The 21339-nt window shown below is 41.9% G+C and overlaps 1 protein-coding gene across 1 annotated transcript in view; it reads right to left on the reverse strand.

Annotated features, from left to right (window-relative positions):
• Positions 1-21339, reverse strand: part of foxn2a (forkhead box N2a) — a 45605-nt gene that overhangs the window by 4646 nt on the left and 19620 nt on the right. The window contains exons 2-5 of the mRNA XM_084075896.1: positions 8703-9298; positions 3759-3883; positions 2954-3003; positions 846-917 (exon numbers count right to left, since the gene is read on the reverse strand). Coding sequence (XP_083932022.1) covers positions 846-917; positions 2954-3003; positions 3759-3883; positions 8703-9284 — 829 coding nt within the window. The 5' untranslated portion in view covers positions 9285-9298. The remainder of the gene's footprint in view (positions 1-845; positions 918-2953; positions 3004-3758; positions 3884-8702; positions 9299-21339) is intronic.

Below are 21339 nucleotides of genomic sequence, written 5' to 3' on the forward strand. Positions count from 1 at the left end.
TTTAAGTCAAAGGATACTTAATGAATACAATGAAGATAAAAGGGAAGCCTTCACCACTTTCCACTGAAGTACCTTTTACGTGAAAATCTATACACATGAAAATCTGTTACTCGCCCCCAGGACGTTTATGAAAGGATGAGTCAAGGAATATGCTAATATGCTTTATATGAAGACGTAAACAGGTTGAACCGCGGCTCGTAAATGTACAGCACACAAAAAGTAATAAATCATGCAATGGATGGTGGGGCTGGCACGTGATGAGAGAAACCAAACAGAGCAGAACTAAACAGTGGTGGAAAGTAACTAAGTACATTTACTCCAAGTACTGTACTTAAGTAAAAACTTTGAGGTACTTTTACTTTACTGGAGTATTTCCAGTTGTCTATACTTTTACTTCTACTCCATTACATCTCAGAGGCAAATATTGTACTTTTAACTCCACAAAAATTATTTGAAAACTTCAGTTACTGGTTACTTTGCAGATATAAATGATTACATTATAAAACATGCATTAACCACTTCAGCCCTATTTTATACCTACCTATATCTACAAGCTCACAACGTGTCGCATCTCGACACGTTGTGGCCTTGTAGATCGTCTATTTTCAAACAATTTAGTACTTTACTTTTGGTACTTTAAGTACATTTTGATGCCAATACTTTTGTACTTTTACTCAAGTACATTTTTAATTCCGGACTTTTACCTTTAACAGAGTACTTCTACATTGCAGTATTGGTACTTTTACTTAAGTAAAGAATTTGAGTACTTTTTTTCCACCACTGAGCAGAACTAAAACAATGGCGGAGTGGCGTGGCATGGTGGGCGTGGTGGTGCAGCCTCTTACATGGGTCGACGTGGTGATGCCCGGGGGCTGAGTTTAAGAGCATCATGGCAGTGGCAGCGTCAATGTCAGACTCTGGAAGAGGAGAGAACATGCATGATGGTCAGTCCTGAAGGGGTTTTAAAGCAGGGCTGGGAGTCTGCCTTCTTCAAGGAGGAAGTGGTTCTTTGCAGGGACGTGCACAGATACTGTAGACTCTAGGTGGTGCTACAGCACCTGCCCTTTGCCCTCTTGACCAGAAGTGCCCTTTTCAGTTTACAGCAGAGGTCTTCAACAGGGGGTCCGGGACCCCTAGGGGGTCCTCAGAGTTACTACAGGGGGTCCGCCAAATCTTTATGTGATATGATTTTTCTTTTTACCATAACCACCCGAAACCTAGCATCCCTTTTCTGAGGAGAACTTTAGCCAAAAATAGCATTTATTTTTGGCAAAGAGGTATAGGTGTAGAGGGAAAAAAGAGCAGACCAAGTAAACAAAAAAAAGTATAATTTACTTGAGCACCTGCCCCTCAAAAGGTCTGTGCACGCCACTGGTTCTTTGTCTGTCTGTCCACCACGGGACACAATGTGACTCCATCGACACCAAGCGAAAGATCAGTTGGTGTGTTGAGGGGGGATTAGGGGTGCAATAGATCGTAATCGATTGTTTAAAAAAAACTAATAATAATTTAATTATTATAATTATTATAATAATTAATTATAATCAATCCCTATTTTAATCCCTAAAAGTAAAACAAATAATAATAATAATGTACAAAAATAGTGAAAATAGACTCTCTACAAGCTCGCAACGCATAGCAATTACAACTCGTTGTGAGTTTGTAGAACGCTAACATAACACTTAAGTCAAGTGGTTAATCAATTACTGTTATATTAAAAAAAAAATATATATATATATATATATATATATATATTTATTTTTAAACACGCTTCTCGGTTGTTATATATATATCTTAAAAAACACGCTTCTCCATTATTCGATTAATCAAAAAAGTAATCAACAGAATAATCGCTAAGACAAAAGCCGAAAGCTGCAGCCCTGGTGAGAATCACCTCCACAAGGCGTATAGGATGGAATCAGGCCACACCGGTGCCATGTTTACATTGTATCCAATCTTTACAGTTCTAAAGCAAAGGCACCATAACTCACTTGAGGGGCTGTAAATTATTAATGATTATGTTGAGACTGAGTGCTCCGCTCTCAGCACCAGCTAAACCTCTGCCTGTCGTCAAGGTAACCAAAGCGTGAGGCTGAGGGAGGAGAGAGGGGTCTGTCTGAGACCATTATGGTCTAACATGAGGCATCTATGACTTGAATGGATAAGTAAAACTAAAAACACAAAAAAGAAACAATGGCAACGCAATTGTTGAGGATGAAAGCATAGTGAATGCTTGAATGCACTGTGACTGAAATGTGCAGAAGTAATAATGTGCAGAAATAATAATAAAAACAACACACACACACGCACACACGCTTAACCCATTAAGACCTGAGGACGATTCTACAAAATGTCTTCTAAATCCTAACAGTTTCTTGAAAAAAACTATGCTGCTATATCAGTGGTTCTCAAACTTTTATGTCAAGGACCCCAAAAATGATATGTATTTGGTCACGGACCCCAAACTGAACATATTTAGTCCCAGGGACCCCTAGAAGCAAAGACTTGAGTAACAAATAAATATATATATATATATATATATATATATATATATATATATATATATATATATATATATATATATATATATCCTTTTTTTTCCCCCCAAAGATTTGCCAAAAAAGATATGATTCAAAAATAGCAGACCTACAAGCTCATAGCGCAGCACTCGGTGCCGCGGTATGAGCTTGTAGATCTGCAATTTTTCAATAAGCAAAGTATAAAATAATGGTTAAAGTGGTTAAAATCTATGCTTTTCCCGGTCTTAATGGGTTAAGAAGAGAAGCCAGAACTGTAGAGAAGGAATATCATTTCATAGCAGCAGGTAACTGATCGATCGGGCCGTGGAATTTCATTTCATGTAACTGACTGAACCTTAACAAAGCTTCACGTGGGGCTCGTCGGTGGTAGAGAAAGCCGGTAGAGAGACAGACAGGTGGTCACGGACACTCACCTTTCAATGAACAGCCTTGCAGGAAGAGGTGGCGCGGAGGTGAAGAGGCACTGTAGGAGGGGAAAAAAGCAACGACACAATTACAGCGTGGCCCCTACGAGCCTTTGAGTCACTGAACCGCTCGAGTGGCGAAAATAGCCGATTGTTAGATTGTAGATCTATTTTCACTGCTTTTTTAACTTCCTTACAACCAGTGGTTCTCAAAGTTGGCCCCGGGGGGGACCTTGAGGGGGGTTCCAGGGGGGTCCCCGACTAAAATATTGATAGTTTGGAACCAAGCGGTACACTTACAGGTCTGTTAACTCCAAGAGAGTACAAATAGAACCAAATGGACATTTGCACACTCTGGTTATGGGGGTCTGTGGCTTAATAATGCACCCCAAACTGAGAAATTTAGAGCAGTGGTTCTCAACCTGTGGGTCGGGACTCCCCACATGATTTTGGGGGGGTCCACAGTTGATAGTGAAGTGTCAATTTAAGGACCATTACTGCGTCAAAAGTATCAAAAGTAATCAACAAACTATACTATAAAACATTGGTCAAATTGTCAAATAATATAAGAAAGGGGCAAAAAATATAGCCGATCTACAAGCTCACAACGCCTCGCGTTGCGAGTCGTTGTGAGCTTGTAGATCTGCTATTTTCACAACATTTATCTGTGGTACGGAGTCAAACAAAATGGGGGGTCCCCAGTTAAAATATGATTATTTTGAGGGGGTCACGGCCTGAAAAGATTGAGAACCTCTGATTTAGAGAAGGCTTACACGTCCCTACCAGAATGAATGGGGGGGGTGTGAGGGCTTACCTGGGTGGGGAGGCGGGTGGCGTGCAGAAGGCATGTGCGGCAGGGTAGTGCTGCTTCCTAAGAGCTTGGATCAGGTTGGGTCGGTACTCGGGGTCGACACACCACAGAGAACCCTTTCCATTGGCCTGCAGAAAAACAAAAAGGGGGGGCACTCGTTAGGTAACAACACAGGACATTAGAAGCCTATGGCTATCATCTTTTTACAGGTTTTGTTGTAGTTGTATTTTTAAAGTTTTGATAATGTACACGACTGCGAAGTGCAAATAGCCTTGATCATTCAATAACACTAAACACTTTCAACCTGGTGTCTCTATTTTGGCCATGTCATTAAAAGGCAAAACATTTTCTAAAATAGCTGATCTATAAGCTCACAACACGCTTGTAAATATCATATTTCCAAACAGCTAAAGTGGGAATAGAGCTTAAGTGGTTAAGCTTAGTGCTGAAGTGTTCTCATCTCAAAACTCATGCCTGAATAGCTTTGACAAGACACATTTCTTTGACAAAACAAGAGTCAAGAACCAAACAATGCAAAACAAAAGATTAGAGACTCTTCAATAAGGAGGATATCTGGCACACTCGAATTGTTCCACTAGTGCTGTGTGTGCTGCCAGTAAGTTCCCATTTACACCATGTCACACAATACCGTGTACTGGCATATTTTCTGAAGGACTGAGATTGCAAAGAACTAGAGTGAGAGTGACACGGAATCATTACCTTGTTATTTGTCAGTTATTTGTCAGACAAAGTGAGATACAGCCATAAGTGCATACACAGACTATGGTATGCAGGTTATGTTGGTTGGTATGGGGACAGTATGTATGTTGTTGTTTATACTGTATATCAGTGGGTTTTCAACCAGTGGTCCGGGGACCACCAGTGGTCCTTGAGGAGTTTCCAGGTGGTCCCCAGCTAAATGATGGAGAGTTGGTAACCAAATGGACCCTTATAGATCTTTAACTCTTGAGAGTGTAAAATGAAACCAAATGGACCCTTATAGATCTTTAACTCTTGAGAGAGTAAAATGAAACCAAATGGACCCTTATAGATCTTTAACTCTTGAGAGAGTAAAATGAAACCAAATGGACCCTTATAGATCTTTAACTCTTGAGAGTGTAAAATGAAACCAAATGGACCCTTATATAGATCTTTAACTCTTGAGAGCGTAAAATGAAACCAAATGGACCCTTATGGGTCCATTTGGTTTCAGTTTACGCTCTCAAGAGTTAAATTATTGTTAAACATCTGCATGACTTAATTTACAAGAAGTCTACACAATTAGAGAATGTAGAAGAATTGTTAATTTGACAAAATCTTATCCAATGATAAGAAAATATCCTAAGTTTTGGGTCTGACAGGCAAAATCTCATCAAATGGTGGTCCATGGCTGAAATGCCAAACAAATAATGGACCTTGATATGAAAAGGGTTGAAAACCCACTGCTGTATATGACAAAGAACCGCTACATGGCTGCTGGATGGTGTAGGCTGGATGGTATCGACAAGGATTTCTAGTTGCTAAATAAGTCAAACGTTATTTGACTTTGACCAGCTGTCAGGAAAAATATTAATACACAGCAGCCAGTCATTTATTCTTAACTCCCCCCCCCCCGCGCCTTTTTTAAATGACAGTAATTTTAGCTCCGAAAACAATCTGGCGAAAAGGGAAATGCAATTTATAAATGAGGCTAAAGCATCAACCCAGTGCTTCCGCTCAGGCGTGAAACGGCTTCCCTGCCCGATTCAAAAGCTAAAAATAAATCAAACAGGTTAGGTCTCAAATGACCAAACGTTACGTAGCCCTACACCAGCCAGCCCTACCACGAATTCCTGCAGAGTTGGAAATGTGCAAAAGGAGGAAAACGCACACACACACACACACACACACACACACACACAACTCAACACACACAAGAGCAGTATGTGCGGAATGAGTTTTTGCCTGCGAGTGTGCAAACGGTCGCCTTATCTCATGGCGGTGTATTCTTACCCAAGTCTGGGGAGGGAGAGGCGGGGAGGAGGAGGAGGAGGAGAATAACCTTGACTCAGATTACCAGCCAGCTCAGAGGCAGGAAGGAGGAAACGTCACCATGGCAACGGAAACCACCAAAGCAGTGTCATGTGAAACCGGGTGCTGGTCGGTCTCTCCCTCTCTCTCTCTCTCTCTCTCTCTCAGCAGACTTGACTTGCTCACACTGACTGCGGCGCACCTGCATTTTCTGAGCGCACTATAGACGACTAGAGCACCGCCCGCCTCACTGCCCGCCCGGGCAACCGGCTCCCTCACCCTCTGGGCTGGGCTGGCGCACAGCCTCGCCGCCACTGCAGAGGTTCCACCAATCACCACGTCACGTCACGGCCAGGGCGTCATTTACTGATAAGCCCTGTGTGTTGCTTTAAGTGGCACTTTAGTGGTGGTGAGGCTGCTGCATGTGTGCAGCGTGATTCAGTGGTGGAAAAAGTGCTCTGATATTTTTTACTTAAGTGAAAGTGTCATTACTGCAATGTAGAAATACTCCGTTACAAGTAAAAGTCAAAAATGGACTTGAGTAAAAGTACAAAAGTATTGGTATCAAAATGTACTTAAAAGTACCAAAAGTAAAAGCACTAAAATGTTTGAAAATAGCAGATCCACAAGCTCACAACGCGTCGCGTTGCGACGCGTTGTGAGCTTGTGGATCGGCTATTTTCAAATAACCTAGGTATGAAATAGGGCTAAAGTGGTTAATGTATGTTTTATAGTGTAATGATTTATATCTGCAAAGTAACTCAAGTTTTTAAATAATTGTAGTGGAGTAAAAGTACAATATTTGCCTCTGAGATGTAGTGGAGTAGAAGTAAAAGTATAGACAATTGGAAATACTCCAGTAAAGTAAAAGTACCTCAAAATTGTACTTAAGTTTAAAGTGCTTTTTAAAGAGCTGAAGTCTTACACCCTCTCACATCTAAAGACAACGTGTCACCGTAAGTCACAGAGTTTTTAGTCAGACTATAAGATTCTTTGCAGAGACTGGCTATCTTACAGGGTCGCTGTTTGCAAGAATACAATAAGATTGCTTTTGAGATTATAGTTCCCATCATACTCCCGGTGGAAATATGCAAGAGGAAAACAATGGAGGCTCAGCTGGCCGTGTGTGTGTGTGTGTGTGTGTGTGTGTGTGTGTGTGTGTGTGTGTGTGTGTGTGTGTGTGTGTGTGTGTGTGTGTGTGTGTGTGTGTGTGTGTGTGTGTGTGTGTGTGTGTGTGTGTGTGTGTGTGTGTGTGTGTGTGTGTGCATGCAGTGGTTTGTCCTGTTTGGTGTCGGAGGGAGCGCGCAGCTATTGGTTCAGTTGTTGACAATGTAAACTTCACATGAAGCATGCAGCTCAAGATAAAAATCAAGCATGTTTCACATTATCGGAAGTCTGTGCTCTTTAAAGACTTCCGATAATATCGAACATGTTTGATTTTTATCAGAAGGCTATAGGACGAGAAAAAGGACTGAATACAGACAGCGTGGACAGAGTTTTATATTATACCGCCTTTAACCAAACGATCAAGGCGACGGGAGTCACACATTGGAAATGTGTCTGTAACAGTTAAATCGCTTGAAAAGGCATTTGGTGTGAGGCCAGCAAGGGCCTGGGCATAACTGATGGAAGCGCTGACTCTGTGATACTGTGTGTGTATCGCATTATAGGAACTAAAAAAATATCACTTGACGAGGGGAGTTCAATACATGTTATTTACTTACTACCTGTCATTAAATCAATGGTTCTCAAACTTTTACATTTCAAGGTCTCCCCTATAACTCTGACAGTATACAAATGGAACCAAATGGACCCGTTAGGGTCCATTTGGTTCCATTTGTATACTGTCAGAGTTATAGACTTGTAAGGGTACATATAGACCCCCTAAAAGTGGATACCACTGCATTATATTTACCTACACCCCCTCCACACACACACACACGCTTAGAAATGTGTGCTAGATCCGTCTGTTTATACATCAGCAAGTAGCTCATGTCCACAAGACGGACATCTTTCTCTCTGTGTCCGTCCCTCTTTGAGACATAACAGAGAACGCTGCGACACCAGGGCAGACATTTGTCCCCTCGTCTCACTCTCCACACAATCGTTCACACTTGCCACCCTCATCACCCCGGTGTGATTGCACAGACCCTTTCAGCTGTGGGGGCTATAGGCTCATCTGCCTGCCCCTAAAAACAGTTGCAATACCTCACTGTGTATGCGACAGATAAAGCCCTATCTGAGCGTGCTGCGCTTGCATTTCTCCCTCTCGAGGAGGGCCTGTGTGACCTTGAGAGAGGAATTCACCCCTTATCGCAGAGGAGTCAGAGGTCCTGTGACTGCTTTACACAGCACCGACCACTGTTATGTGAGCCGCACTGCAGCTCTCTGCTCTGCCGTGTGTCCCCAAACAGCAGCCATACTTACCCAATGCATTCTCAATGCACATTGCACACACACACGGGCTGTTTGGGTACAAAATAAATAAATGGTAAACGGTGCATTTATATAGCGCTTTTATCCAAAGCGCTTTACATAGATTGTGCATTACATTCACCCATTCACACAGACATTCACACACCGATGGCGGAGGAAACCACGCAAGGCTCATCGGGAGCAATTAGGGGTTCAGTGTCTTGCTCAAGGACACTTCGACACCAACTCTGAGGGAGCCCGGGATCGAACTGGGAACCTCACGGTTCACCACTCTACCGGCCACTCTGCCCCTGAGCCACTGCCGCCCCCGGGTACAACATGGTACAGGCGAGATTATCTGCTCCCGAGTCAAAAGTCAAGCCTGAGATGGTGTTGGCCTAAATACATATATACAGCACATATTGTATATAAATGCATGCAGCAGCACTATAAGCGTGCTTTTCTGGTTTTTGCACGTGCCGAGTTTAAATGAGATGCGAGAGACTTTTTTCTCAAACTCACCTTTCCCAAACTCCTCTCCACCTTGCGGAAGCATTTGTTCAGGGACAGGTTGTGACGCACCGAGTTCTTCCAGCCGGTGGGCGCGTTGGAGAAGTAGGGGAAGTGCTCGAGGATCCACCCGTAGATCTCCTTGACGGGTAAGGACTTGCTGGGCGACTGCTCGATGGCCATGTAGATGAGGAGAGAGAAGGAGAACGGGGGCTTGGACTTCAGCGAGTCCCTTTCCCGGCCTCGCCCCCCCCCGTGCGACGAGGACGACGAGGACGAGGACGGGCCCTGGATGGCCCCGTTGTCGCCCTCGATGTCGAAGAGGGGGCTGGCGCTCGCCTGGGCTTCGGGTCCTCCTCCTCCCAGGGTGAAGTTCTGGAGGAGGTTCTCGTGGAGCCAGTTGAGGTTGGTCAGCTCCTCGTCCTCCGAGACGCCGTTGCAGTCCACGCTGGTGGCCAGCGGGCTGGCCGCGCCGCACTCCGCCTCGGGCAGGGTCCCCGCGCCGCACACGCCTCCTCGGAGCCCCGCCCGCTCCTCCTGCATACCCGGAATTTCCACTTTCTTGTCTGGTGACATCCCAATGATTGGACCCATTAAACCAAGGAGGTCTATAAGAGGGGGGGAGAGAGAGAACAAGAGGCTGTTAATGTAAAATAGAGTTACAGGCTACATACACACAGGGAGAGGAAATTAAATAAACAGCATTGATGATGGCGAGCCCATTTCAAAACACATCTGGCAAATAAGAGGTAAATGGACGCGTTGGAATTAGTGTTGATTTCGTCGACTAAAACTATACAAAAAAAATTGTCGCCTACCTTTTTTCACTGACAAAAACTAAATAAAAACTAAGCTATGATGACTAAAACTAAGGCTAAATATATTGACAATTTCGTCAACAAATATAAACTAGACTAAAATGTCAGTGAGGGACTATAGTGGAGAAGAGATCTAGTAGAACTAAAAGACAAGTCAAGTTGCGCTCTGAAAATAGCAGACAATGAGTTCACAATGAGTTGCGCTGTGACGCGTTGTGAGCTTGTAGATCGGCTATTTTCAGCATGCAACCAAGTGTAAAATCAGCCATTACGACGCCATCAAGGCACCGACAAAATACATTTTAGTCGACTAAATCAGCTGTAGATGTAGTCGACTATAATCTTATGATATTTAGTCGACTAAAACTAGACAAAAACTGAAACTTTTCAAATGTACTAAAATATGAGTATGACTAAAACTAAATAAAAATGTGCTGTCAAAATCAACACTAGTTGGAATGACATGCTCTTCCACACGCTGCTGAACTTGTTTTGCTAAGGTTTTCCCTGAGGGCCAGCCCCCCCTTTAGCCCCACTCGCCTGCTCTCTGTGCTCTATACCTGACGCTCTCGCTCTCTCTCTCTCACTGCCCCTCTCTCTCACTCACTCACGCCCGGCGAGGGAACGAGAGCCCTCTCCACTTCCCCTTCTAAGTCTCCAGCCGAAGGACCTCTGGAGGAGAGCCTCTCGAGCGGCTGAGCCGACTTAAGGCTCCTCTCCTCAGACCGCCCACCTCATTTCAGATCAGACGCAGCTGCTCGTTAAGTGTAAATGAGCATGAAACCACCCGCAAAATCATGGCCACCGCTACGAGAGCGAGTGGAGGGCCTCCTCCACCTCCGTCTCGCAGAGTGGATGGCTCTTAAAACGTAGTCGCTGCCCTCTGGCCATAAGATCACTCAACCTGCCACATGCCAGATGAAGTGGTGGAGAGAGGCTGTGTGGGACCTCTCCGTGTCCTCAGCAATTCAGTGTCTGGTAATAAGAAATTCAAGGTTTCCGTCAGGTCTGCATCTCTTGACAAGAGCCTCCACAACAAGCCCTTATTGGGATTAATCTGAGGCCATGGCAAAAGCCGGGTTGGCATGCCGATAGTTATTAGCGATACTAGTACCCAAGAAGCCCTCTGCTTTGGAACAGGCACAGCCACCTTGATCTTTACAACATTGGTTCTCAAAGTGGGGTCCGGGGACCCCCAGGGGTCCTTGGGGGGGGCGGTTCCAGGGGGTCCCCAGCAAAATGTGTTAATATATTATATACAAGCTAATATAGATAATTAGATATACAAGCTTGTGAGCTTGTAGATCTGCTATTTTTGAAAAATCTTGAAAATGTGTGCAAATCTTTTAACATGTATTTGTTAAAGCGAACATTTGTAACTCAAATCGTTGCCTCAGGGGGTCCCTGGAACAAAATATTTTGAGATACAAAATACATATCATTTGACATGAAAAAGTTTGAGAATCACTGCTTCATGACACACTTATTTAACCCCTTTCAACCTGGCGTCCCTATTTTCTGTATGTCGTTATAGGCAAACATTTTTTAAACTTTTATTTTTAAATAGTGAAAATGGCAGATCTACAAGCTCATAACACTTCAAAATGCGACCAAATATACAGTATACTGTAGGTTTTAAGTGGTTAAACCAGTGGTACTGTGATGTCTTCTTTTACCGAATGACTTTTTATTGTTTTCATTCTTGTTTTCATTTTGTTTATGGCCTTTTAATCTGTGAAGCACTTTGAGGAAACTTGTGCTGTTATTATTAGAACATTTTTAATTATGCAAATTGACTGTATACTCATTAATTGTGTCTGTGTCAGTAGTTTACTAAAGCACAGTGAAACACAGTGAGTGAAGAATACTGTCAAGTGTTGTTTGTTATACAACAGTGAGACATGAGTGCATATACTGCTTGAAACAAAATGACACTTTGGTAGAGGTTTGGGTTATGTAGTTACTTTAAAACGTTCTGAGACTAGTGGGGAGAGACAGGAAACATGGATTCTTTCAGAGTAGGGGACTGACGTGCAGAAAAATGGTCCGGCTGGCTGGGAATCGAACCGAGGAACTCACTGTCATACATTAGAGCCCATGCACGTGCCCTATACCACTTGGCTATGGGGTCGCCCCTAAACCTTTTAGTACACAGTACATAGTGCATGAAAGAAGATTACAATGTAACAGAGATGGTTAACTAGTTACCTGTTCATCAATATACAGCAGAGTTACCAAGTATAGTATATATATATTTCTGAAAATAACAGAGAGGGGAGACATTTTCTTAACCATTTAAGTCCTGCCTACATCTTTGCTGGACAAACAGTAACACTCTTGAAAACAAAGCATTGCGTTGACTACTATAGAAGCTGTGAAGGGAGCTGACAGTCCGCAAGGACTTTTTTGGACGGACCTTTTAGACAAAAGTATTATAAATGTAACTGTGATGTTTTACATTCTTTTTGCCTAATACAAATTTCAATTATCAATCAATCAATCAAACAAACAGGCCCTTCTTGATGCCAATCTATCAAGTCACCTTAATCCAAGTGGAAGATACCAAAAAGAGGATTTTTGTGAATTTGGGAATTTGTGAATTATTTTTTAGAGGCATGTCATGTCTACCTGCACAGCCTTTGTGATCTATTTTGGGCACCCCTGGACTAGAGCCTGTGAGATATCAAAAGCAGAGGCATGCCCCCCGAGGCATGCCCCCCCCCCCCAGCAAATCAATCAAATCAACCCCTGATAACAAAAGGTACGGCTGAACAACACTGTGTGTGCTTTTACACCTGAGGCACTTCAGCCACAGGAATGTAGGTCTGTCTCTGAGGCTCATCACTTTATCCCTATAGCCTATCAGTCTACTGGGTGTAACTTCACAGTGCATGGCATACTTTATACCACTGTATTCCTGCTACTGTCACCACACGTCCTCCAGTGGTGGAAAGTAACTAAATTTACTCAAGTACTGTACTTCAGTACAATTTTGAGGTATTTTTTTTACTTTAGTGGAGTATTGCCAATTTTCAACACTTTTACTTCTACTCCACTACATCTCTGAGGAAATTGTTGTACTTTTACTCCAGTACAATTATTGGACAACTTAGGTACTAGTTACTTTTCATATATAAATGATTACATTATAAAACATACATTAACCACTTTAGCCCTATTTTATACATAGGCAAAAAATAGCCGATCTACAAAAATAGCAGATCTACAAGCTCACAACGCGTCGCGATGCGACGCGTTGTGAGCTTGTAGATCGGCTATTTTCAAACATTTCAGTACTTTCACTTTTGGTACTTGAAGCGTATTTTGATGGCAATACTTTCGTATTTTTACCCAAGTAACATTTTGAACACAGGCCTTTTACTTGCAACAGAGTATTTCAACATTTGAGGTATCGATACTTTTACTCAAGTAAAAAAATGTGAGTACTTTTTCCCTCTATGGCTGCCTGCCTGGGCTTACGCACTTGTTATGGACATGTTATTACGCTGACCAAACACACACACACACACACACACAGCGACAGAACGTTGAATGTACCCAGAGTTATGTAGCATGAATGCTATCTATGGTCTAACTGTACTGTACTGTGTCCACTTTATGTTTTTCCACGGTCGCATAGCACTGAATATGTTGAGGTCATGTATAATGTCCTTATATAATATGCGTTTCAGAATGCACTAGGCCTTCTCTTGTTCTCTCTCTCTAGTCTGCACCAATGTCACCCACTAGGACAAACAGGACTCTAAAAGGACAACTACTCTCTCATGTCCCCCATTTAGCACACGGCTAAATGGCTGCCGCTGATTGGAGCTGATGAGTGATTTATGGATATGGCCCCTATTGTTGTTGCCTGTTGTTGGAAATATGAATACGTTTAGCATTAGCATGTTTCCAAAACATATACTACCATACCATGGCTGCCATTTTGTGCTTACATCATTAGAAACCCCTCCCCGAGTGTGATTTAACTGCAGTGGTGGAAAGTAACTAAGTACATTTACTTAGTACTGTACTTAAGTACAATTTTGAGGTATTTGTACTTTCAAATTTCCAATACTTTTACTTCTACTCCACTACATCTCAGAGGCAACTATTGTTACTTTTACTCCGCTACAATTATTTGAAAACTTTAGTTACCAGTTACTTTTCAGATATAAACTATGATATTATGAGACATACATTAACCACTTTAGCCCTATTTTATACCTAGGCTATTTGAAAATAGCCTATCTACTAGCTCAAAGCTGAGCTTGTAGATCGGCTATTTTCAAACATTTTAGTACTTTCACTTTTGGTGCTTTAAGTACATTTTGATGCCAAAACTTTTGTACTTCTACTCAAGTAAATTTTTAATTCCGGACTTTTACTTGTAACAGAGTATTTCTACATCGCAGTATTGATACTTTTACTTAAGTAAAATATCTGAGGACTTTTTCCACCACTGGATGTAAGACACAAAAACGTCCGACCTGCCAAATGAATGTGATTTTCCAGTTCCTCTGGTTCTTGCGTGCAGTTTTGGCCGGCCTTCCTCCTCGACTAGGAAGGAGCGACTCTGCATACTATTATGCCATCAGACAGTTCAGTAGGCGTCTCAACACCAGCGTGAAAAACGTTTTGGATGGCTCTGGCATAGAGATCAATACAACCAGACGTGAAATAAAAGCATAAAGCCTTCCCTTTGGAGTGAGCAGACATGTAATCAATCATCCTAGAATTACCGTTTTGTTCAAAGAAACCTCAGTCATCGCTGGACTCTCAGCTCATGTATTTAACATTAGAAAAATGTTGCGCAACCAATACAATTGACCGTCTTTCTTCAGTCTATGTTGATATCTAGCCATGAACACCCAATTAATTGCCATTAATTTAAGCCAACAATTTATATCCAGTGGTGGAAAAAGTACTCAATTTTTTTTTACTTGAGTAAAAGTATCAAGACTGCAATATAGAAATACTCTTGTTACGAGTGAAAGTCCGGAATTCAAAATGCACTCGAGTAAAAGTACAAAAGTATTGGTATCAAAATGTACTTAAAGTACTAAAAGTGAAAGTACACATTATGCAGAATGTAAAACTGACCGACTAAAACTGTGACAAAAAATGTTTTTCGACTACCTTTTTTCACCGACGAAAACTAAATAAAACTAAGCTATGATGACTAAAACTAAGACTAAATATATTGACAATTTCGTCAACAAATAAAAACTAGACAGAATGTTAGTGAGGGATCTAGTGGAGAAGAGATCCAGTAGAACTAAAAGACAAGTCATTTTATGTTTGGTTGCGCTCAGGTGTTGCGCTCTGAAAATAGCAGATCTACAAGCTCACAACGCGTCGCGCTGCGACGTGTTGTGAGCTTGTAGATCGGCTATTTTCAGCATGCAACCAAGTGTAAAATCAGGCATTACGACGCCATCAAGGCACTGCCAAAACACATTTTAGTCGACTAAATCAACTGTAGATTTAGTCAAGTATAATCTTATGATATTTAGTCGACTAAAACTAGACTAACAGTAAAACGTTTCAGATGACTAAAATATGACTAAAACTGAATGGAATTTGATTCAAAAGACTATGAAAACTAAATCAAAATTTGTTGTCAAAATCAGCACTAGTTGAAATCAGCGATGGTGCTACAACAGGTATAGTTGTGATCATGATGCATGGTCAACGAGGCCAAGAGGACAAAGAGATGGCTTGTCCGTCCGCTCGGCTCACACAACAACCTCTAATCTATGCTCTCTGTGTCGCCATGACGACCATGCTGTCACTTCATTTAAGGGCAGAAATCTGCCAAACAAAGAGGTAATGGAGAAAATAAGAAATCCATCTTGGCTGAGCTGGCTCTGCTCACTATAAGGACCGCTCTGCACTCACCCATGTACTGAAACTATCATGACTTTAAATCAATAACACAATTATTTCAAACTTTTGCCTTGATTACGATTAATGAACGTAATTGTTTTTTTTTTGTGAAAATAGCAAATCTACAAGCTCACAGTGAGCTTGCAGATCGGCTACTTTAGCAGTTTTCTGAAAAAAGTATGTTTCTATATCAGTGGTTTTCAAACTTTTTCATGTCAAGGACCCCCAAAATGATTTGAATTTGGCCGCGGACCCCCATTTCAAAATATTTTGTTCCAGGGACCCCCAAAAGCAAAGATTTGAGTTAATGCTTGCTTTAAAAGAATATATATATATATTCAAAGATTTGCACTCATTTTGACATTTTTTCAAAAATAGCAGATCTACAAGCTCGGTGCCGCGCTATGAGCTTGTAGATCTGCTATTTTTGAATAGCCAAAGTGTAAAATATTGCTTTTTTAGCTCAAATCAAAAAGTGACACAGATGCGTTCCAGGTGGGCTGACAGGAAATGGGGAGAGATGGGGGGGTGACACACAGCAAAGGTCGTCTGGATCAGGAGTCGAACCCGCGACACGCCGTCAAACTGGATTCCCAGCATATGTGGTATGTGCCTGGACCGCTAGGCCAGCGGGCGCCCCCTATTTTAGCAACTTGTGTACGCCGATTCCACTGTTGTAAGACGAAGTCATATAATACAGGGCTAAGAGGTTAATCAGACTGCTTTCGATTATTCAGTTATACGGCAGTTATTGGTTCTAAATATCGACTTATATGATATATTTCCGGTTAATTGCCCAGGCTTAACTGAAACGCTGCTACTGTATTAAAGCTTCGATCTGCACCAAACAGCCCATATGGCTGTGGACCTGGTCTTGTCTGAGCGAGGGTGAACCTACTGCACTCTTTCTCAACCTTTTTCATTTCAAAAGACCCCCCAGTTTGATATGCATTATTAGGCTACGGACCCCCATTTTATACAATCTTTTATCACTGGGTGACATCCCCAATCTATACTGTGTAAACTCCTCAGTGATCATTTAACTCTGAGCGTGTACACCTTCAGAGCAGTGTTGATTTTGTCGACTAATACTATGACAAAATGTTCGTCGACTACCTTTTTTCACTGACGAAATCTAAATAAAAACTAAGCTATGATGACTAAAACTAAGACTAAATATATTGACACTTTTGTCAACAAATAAAAACTAGACTCAAATGTTAGGGAGTGACTAGTGGAGAAGAGATCCAGTAGAACTAAAAGACAAGTCATTTCATGTTTGGTTGCGCTCGGGTGTTGCGCTCTGAAAATAGCAGATCTACAAGCTCACAACGCGTCGCGCTGCGACGCGTTGTGAGCTTGTAGATCTGCTATTTTCGTGTAAAATGTAAAAATCAGGCATTATGATGCCATCAAGGCACCGCCAAAATACATTATAGTCGACTAAATCACTGTAGATTTAGTCGACTATATCTTATGATATTTAGTTGACTGAAACTAGACAAAAATGTCTAGAATATGACTAAAACTAAATGGAATTCCATTCAAAAGACTATGACTAAAACTAAATCAAAATTTGCTGTCAAAATCAACACTGGTTCAGAGTCACAGACCTGTAAGGGTCCATTTGGACCTCTTGCGGGTCCCCGAACCCGACGTTGAGAAACAATGAGGTACTGTATCTTGAGACTGAATAAGGGTTGGGGGGTTATGGGTGGGGGGGGGGGCTGCATATCCTTTCACTGCTGCTGTAAGACAGGAATTGGGTCAAGCTCTGAATTGCGTTTACAAGATGCGTGAGACAGCCAGGAGAGAGAGAGGGGAGTGCACTGCTAACCAGCGAGGAGGAAGGGAGGGAGGGGAGGGAGGGGTAATAGGATGGCTGCCCTAGTCCATTAACAAAACCTCTGCTCCACTCCGCCATGAGGTGATAAACGTATAGAGAGCGGACACACAGACAACATTTCAATTCAGATGGAATTGGGGGGGGGGGGGGGGGGGGGGTCTGAAGCTGTCAGCACAACAACAGCAACAACAACAAAAAGTACACAGAAGGCCTGAGGGAACAGTCAAGACCTGACTGAGAGGAACACCAGAAATACAGGGAGGGGAGAGAGGAGGAAGCAAGACCATGGGAAAAAGAACAATAAGGAAGAGGAAGAGACAGACAGGCAGAGAGAGAGAGAGAGAGAGAGAGAGGCAGAGAGAGAGACACACAGAGAGAGATAAAGCAAGAGAGAGAGAGACTGAATGGCTAGGTTAACCGATCAAGACCTGAGGCCAATTCTACAAAATCCTCTTCTAAATCCTAACAGTTTTTTTGAAATAACTTATGTTGCTACATCAGTGGTTCTCAAACTTTTTCATGTCAAGGACCCCCAAAATGATATGTATTTTGCTGCGGACCCCCATCTCAAAATGTTTTGTTCCAGGGACTCCCCAGAAGCAAAGCTTTGAGTTACAAATGTTCGCTTTAAAAATATATATATTCAAAGAATTGCACACATTTTCACGATTTTTCAAAAATAGCAGATCTACAAGCTCGTAGCGCGGCACTCGGTGCCGCGCTACGAGCTTGTAGATCTGCTATTTTTGAACAGCCAAACAAATCTAAAATGACACAGATGCATTCCCGGTCTTAATGGCTTAAGCATACAAGAGTCATCCTCAGTCTATGATGATTCACAACTCTCAGCAAAGTAGAGCAATCAGACAGAGTCAAGGAGTCCTGAGAAGTGTCTTACGGCTAAGCCCCACTCTGTCTGCACGCAACATCCAAATACATTTCCTTTCTAAGATTCCTCATCCAGATTAATTCATTCATGGACACACACACACACAGCCACACTGTTATCGTACTCAGTCACAATTCAATTAACTACGATGAATAACCATTAACCACCTGTACGTTTTCAAAGAAATAAAACAAAAAATTCAAAGTGGGTGCCATGATACAAGTCCAGGGGTGCCGCAGAGTGCTTTGATAATATTTGGAATTTATCAATATCACTTCAGTTTAACCACTGTCTTAGACCCTCTATACTTAGTAAAACAGACCTGCGTTGCACTGTACTCGGTGAGTTATTTTTCCATCTACACCAAATCTCTGATCTACAAGCTCACAACGTCTTGTGAGCTTGTAGATCTGCTATTTTGGTTATGAAGTGGTTAATGTATGTTTTGTAATAATAATACAAATATACAAAGTAACTAGTAACTAAAGTTTACAAATAATTGTAGTGGAGTGAAAGTACAATATTTGCTTCTGAGATGTAGTGGAGTAGAAGTAAAAGTACTGAAGATTGGAAATACTCAAGTAAAGTAAATTGTACAGTACTTGAGTAAATGTACTTAGTTACTTTACACTGCTGGGTAAGACATGTAAATACTGCAGACTATCCATTGCTCAGAGAGAATCGTCACTACTAGTGTGTTTGTTTTGTTGCGTCACGACGAACTCCTCTAGAACTGCACGGAAACCTCTGTATGCTGTTAACAAACTTTGAAACTAGTGAATCAATATTGAGCTATTAACCACTTAAACCCTATATACTTTTTAACAGGGGTCCCCCTGTGAGTCTGTACTTGTCCCTCACCCTTTCCCCTCTACACGTCTTCACAAATCTCTTCACTGAAAATAGCCCCTCGCAATGTGTCGCAAAAGCACCTCCTTGATTGTGAGCATGTGGGTCAGCTATGTTCGCCCCGATTAGGGACACTGTAGGGTTCATCTGGTTACATGCTAAACATTTTAGCCTATGCCCAAAAATATGTCCGCCGGGTGGAAGTAGTTAAACTACAAGGACTGAGTGTGTCTATAAGGCTGTCCATGTTCTGTTGAAAGCAGATAGGGTTGTCATTGGGTGGAAACCAAAACCGTTCCTTTTTTATTATTTTGTATAAAGAAAAGTGAAAATAGCCGATCCACAAGCTCACAACGCGTCGTCGTTGTGAGCTTGTAGATCTGCTATTTTCACTACATTTGTGTGACACTCTTGTATGATGAGGTAGTGCATAGATTTAAAAAAAGAAAAACATAAAATGTCGCATGACAGAGAGTCCCGGCTTTGATTCCTGAGCCCGACGGACCTTTGCTGCGTGTCTCTCCCTGACTCTCTCCCTGTTTCCTGTCCATCTTCACTGTACTATCCAAATAAAGGCAGAACATATACATGTGGCCCGAATGGCTGGCGTAGCGGTTCCGGGCACCAAGGCTGCTAATGCAAGCCTGACAGCGAGTGTCACGGGTTTGAGTCCCGATCCCGACGACCTTTGCTGAGTGTCACACCCCATTCCCTGTCAGTCTACTTACTGTATACTATCAAACAAAGGCGGAAAAAGCCAACAAAACAGAATGTTATAAAAGAAGAAAGTATACATGTAAAAATACGTTTTAATGTGGACAGCAGCGATAGGGTTAGAGAATGGAGGAGGAGGAAGGTATTCACAGTATGCTCTTGTGACAGAACGTTAGCCACACCTGTTTGTCAAATTCAGACCTGCTGCACAAACAGTGTTTTTGCCACACCTGTGGTTCTGTAGGGTTATTATGTTATAATCGTTCATTGACCTAATTGCTCACGATGGGTATAAACACAGGATCTACTTAAGTTAAAAATGCTGTTAGACTCTTCTAACAGCAGTTGATATTTGACCTACAGTACCCTGAACATGCCACTGGGCATACTACTGCTTGGCTAGGGGCAGTGCTTCTCATACAGTTATGTCATATTACGAAAATATGTCAATCTTTCCTCCTAAGATACAGTTTATGATGTCACAAGGAAAACTTATATATCCGTTTCCATTATAGAACAGATTGAAATTGTATTTATACTTGACGTTTAACCACTTGAACCCACAATTGTACAACAAAGTATAAAACAGTGCTTAAGTAGTTAATCGGACTAGTCGACTCAGTCAATTATATAAAGAATCTATTTGAACTTTTTCATGGCGATTCGTTGATATAAGAAATTAAAACAATATCATGTTTCTAGATAATTCGATTTGTCTACATGAGCAACATTAAGTTGGTTAGAGCAGTGGTTCTCAAACTTTTTCATGTCAAGGACCCCCAAAATGACATGTATTTGGCCGTGGACCCCCATCTCCAAATATTTTGTTCCAGGGACCCCCAGAAGCAAAGATTTGAGTTACAAATGTTGGCTTAAAAATATATATATTCCAAGATTTTCACAAGTTTTCACGATTTTTCAAAAATAGCAGATCTACAAGCTCATAGCGTGGCACTCGGTGCCACGCTATGAGCTTGTAGGTCTGCTATTATAAAGTATAAAAGCCAAGGTTAAAATTATTGTGATGCTATATTAACACATTTTGCTGGGGACCCCCTGAAACCCCTCCAAGGACCTCTGAGGTTCCAAAATGTAGGTTTCGATATATTTTTAGGTTAATTGCCCCAGCCCGTAGTACAGGTGATCTACAGGATCACGTTTATGGCCTCCTGTGAAGTGTGAAGTGGTATTATGACATCCGGGTTTGGTCCCTGGCCCCTCCCAGAGCTCTTCTTTGTCAGCCAGGTTTGCAGGAGAATGGGGGTAGACTGCTGGCCTCAGCAGTTTTGAGTACGTATTGATCTCCCCACATTAGGCTCTCTCTTCATGCACAGACATGAGTACAATTGCTTCCCTTAACCCATTGAGACCGGGCGGGAACGCATCCGTGTGTCGTTTTAAGATTTATTTTGGGCTATTCAAAAATAGCAGATATACAAGCTCATAGCGTGTGTCCTTGACATGAAAAAAGCTTGAGAACCACTGATATAGCAACATATAGGATATTAGGATTTAGAAGACATTTGTAGAATCTGCCAGAAGCACAAAAAAAACGCTTTAAAAAATATATATTCAAAACATTTGTAGACATTTTCACGATTACAAAAAAATAGCAAATCTACAAGCTCAACATGCGGCACTCGG

This window comes from Gymnoscopelus microlampas, assembly GCF_963454915.1.
Source record: "Gymnoscopelus microlampas genome assembly, chromosome: 13".
Taxonomy (NCBI): domain Eukaryota; kingdom Metazoa; phylum Chordata; class Actinopteri; order Myctophiformes; family Myctophidae; genus Gymnoscopelus; species Gymnoscopelus microlampas.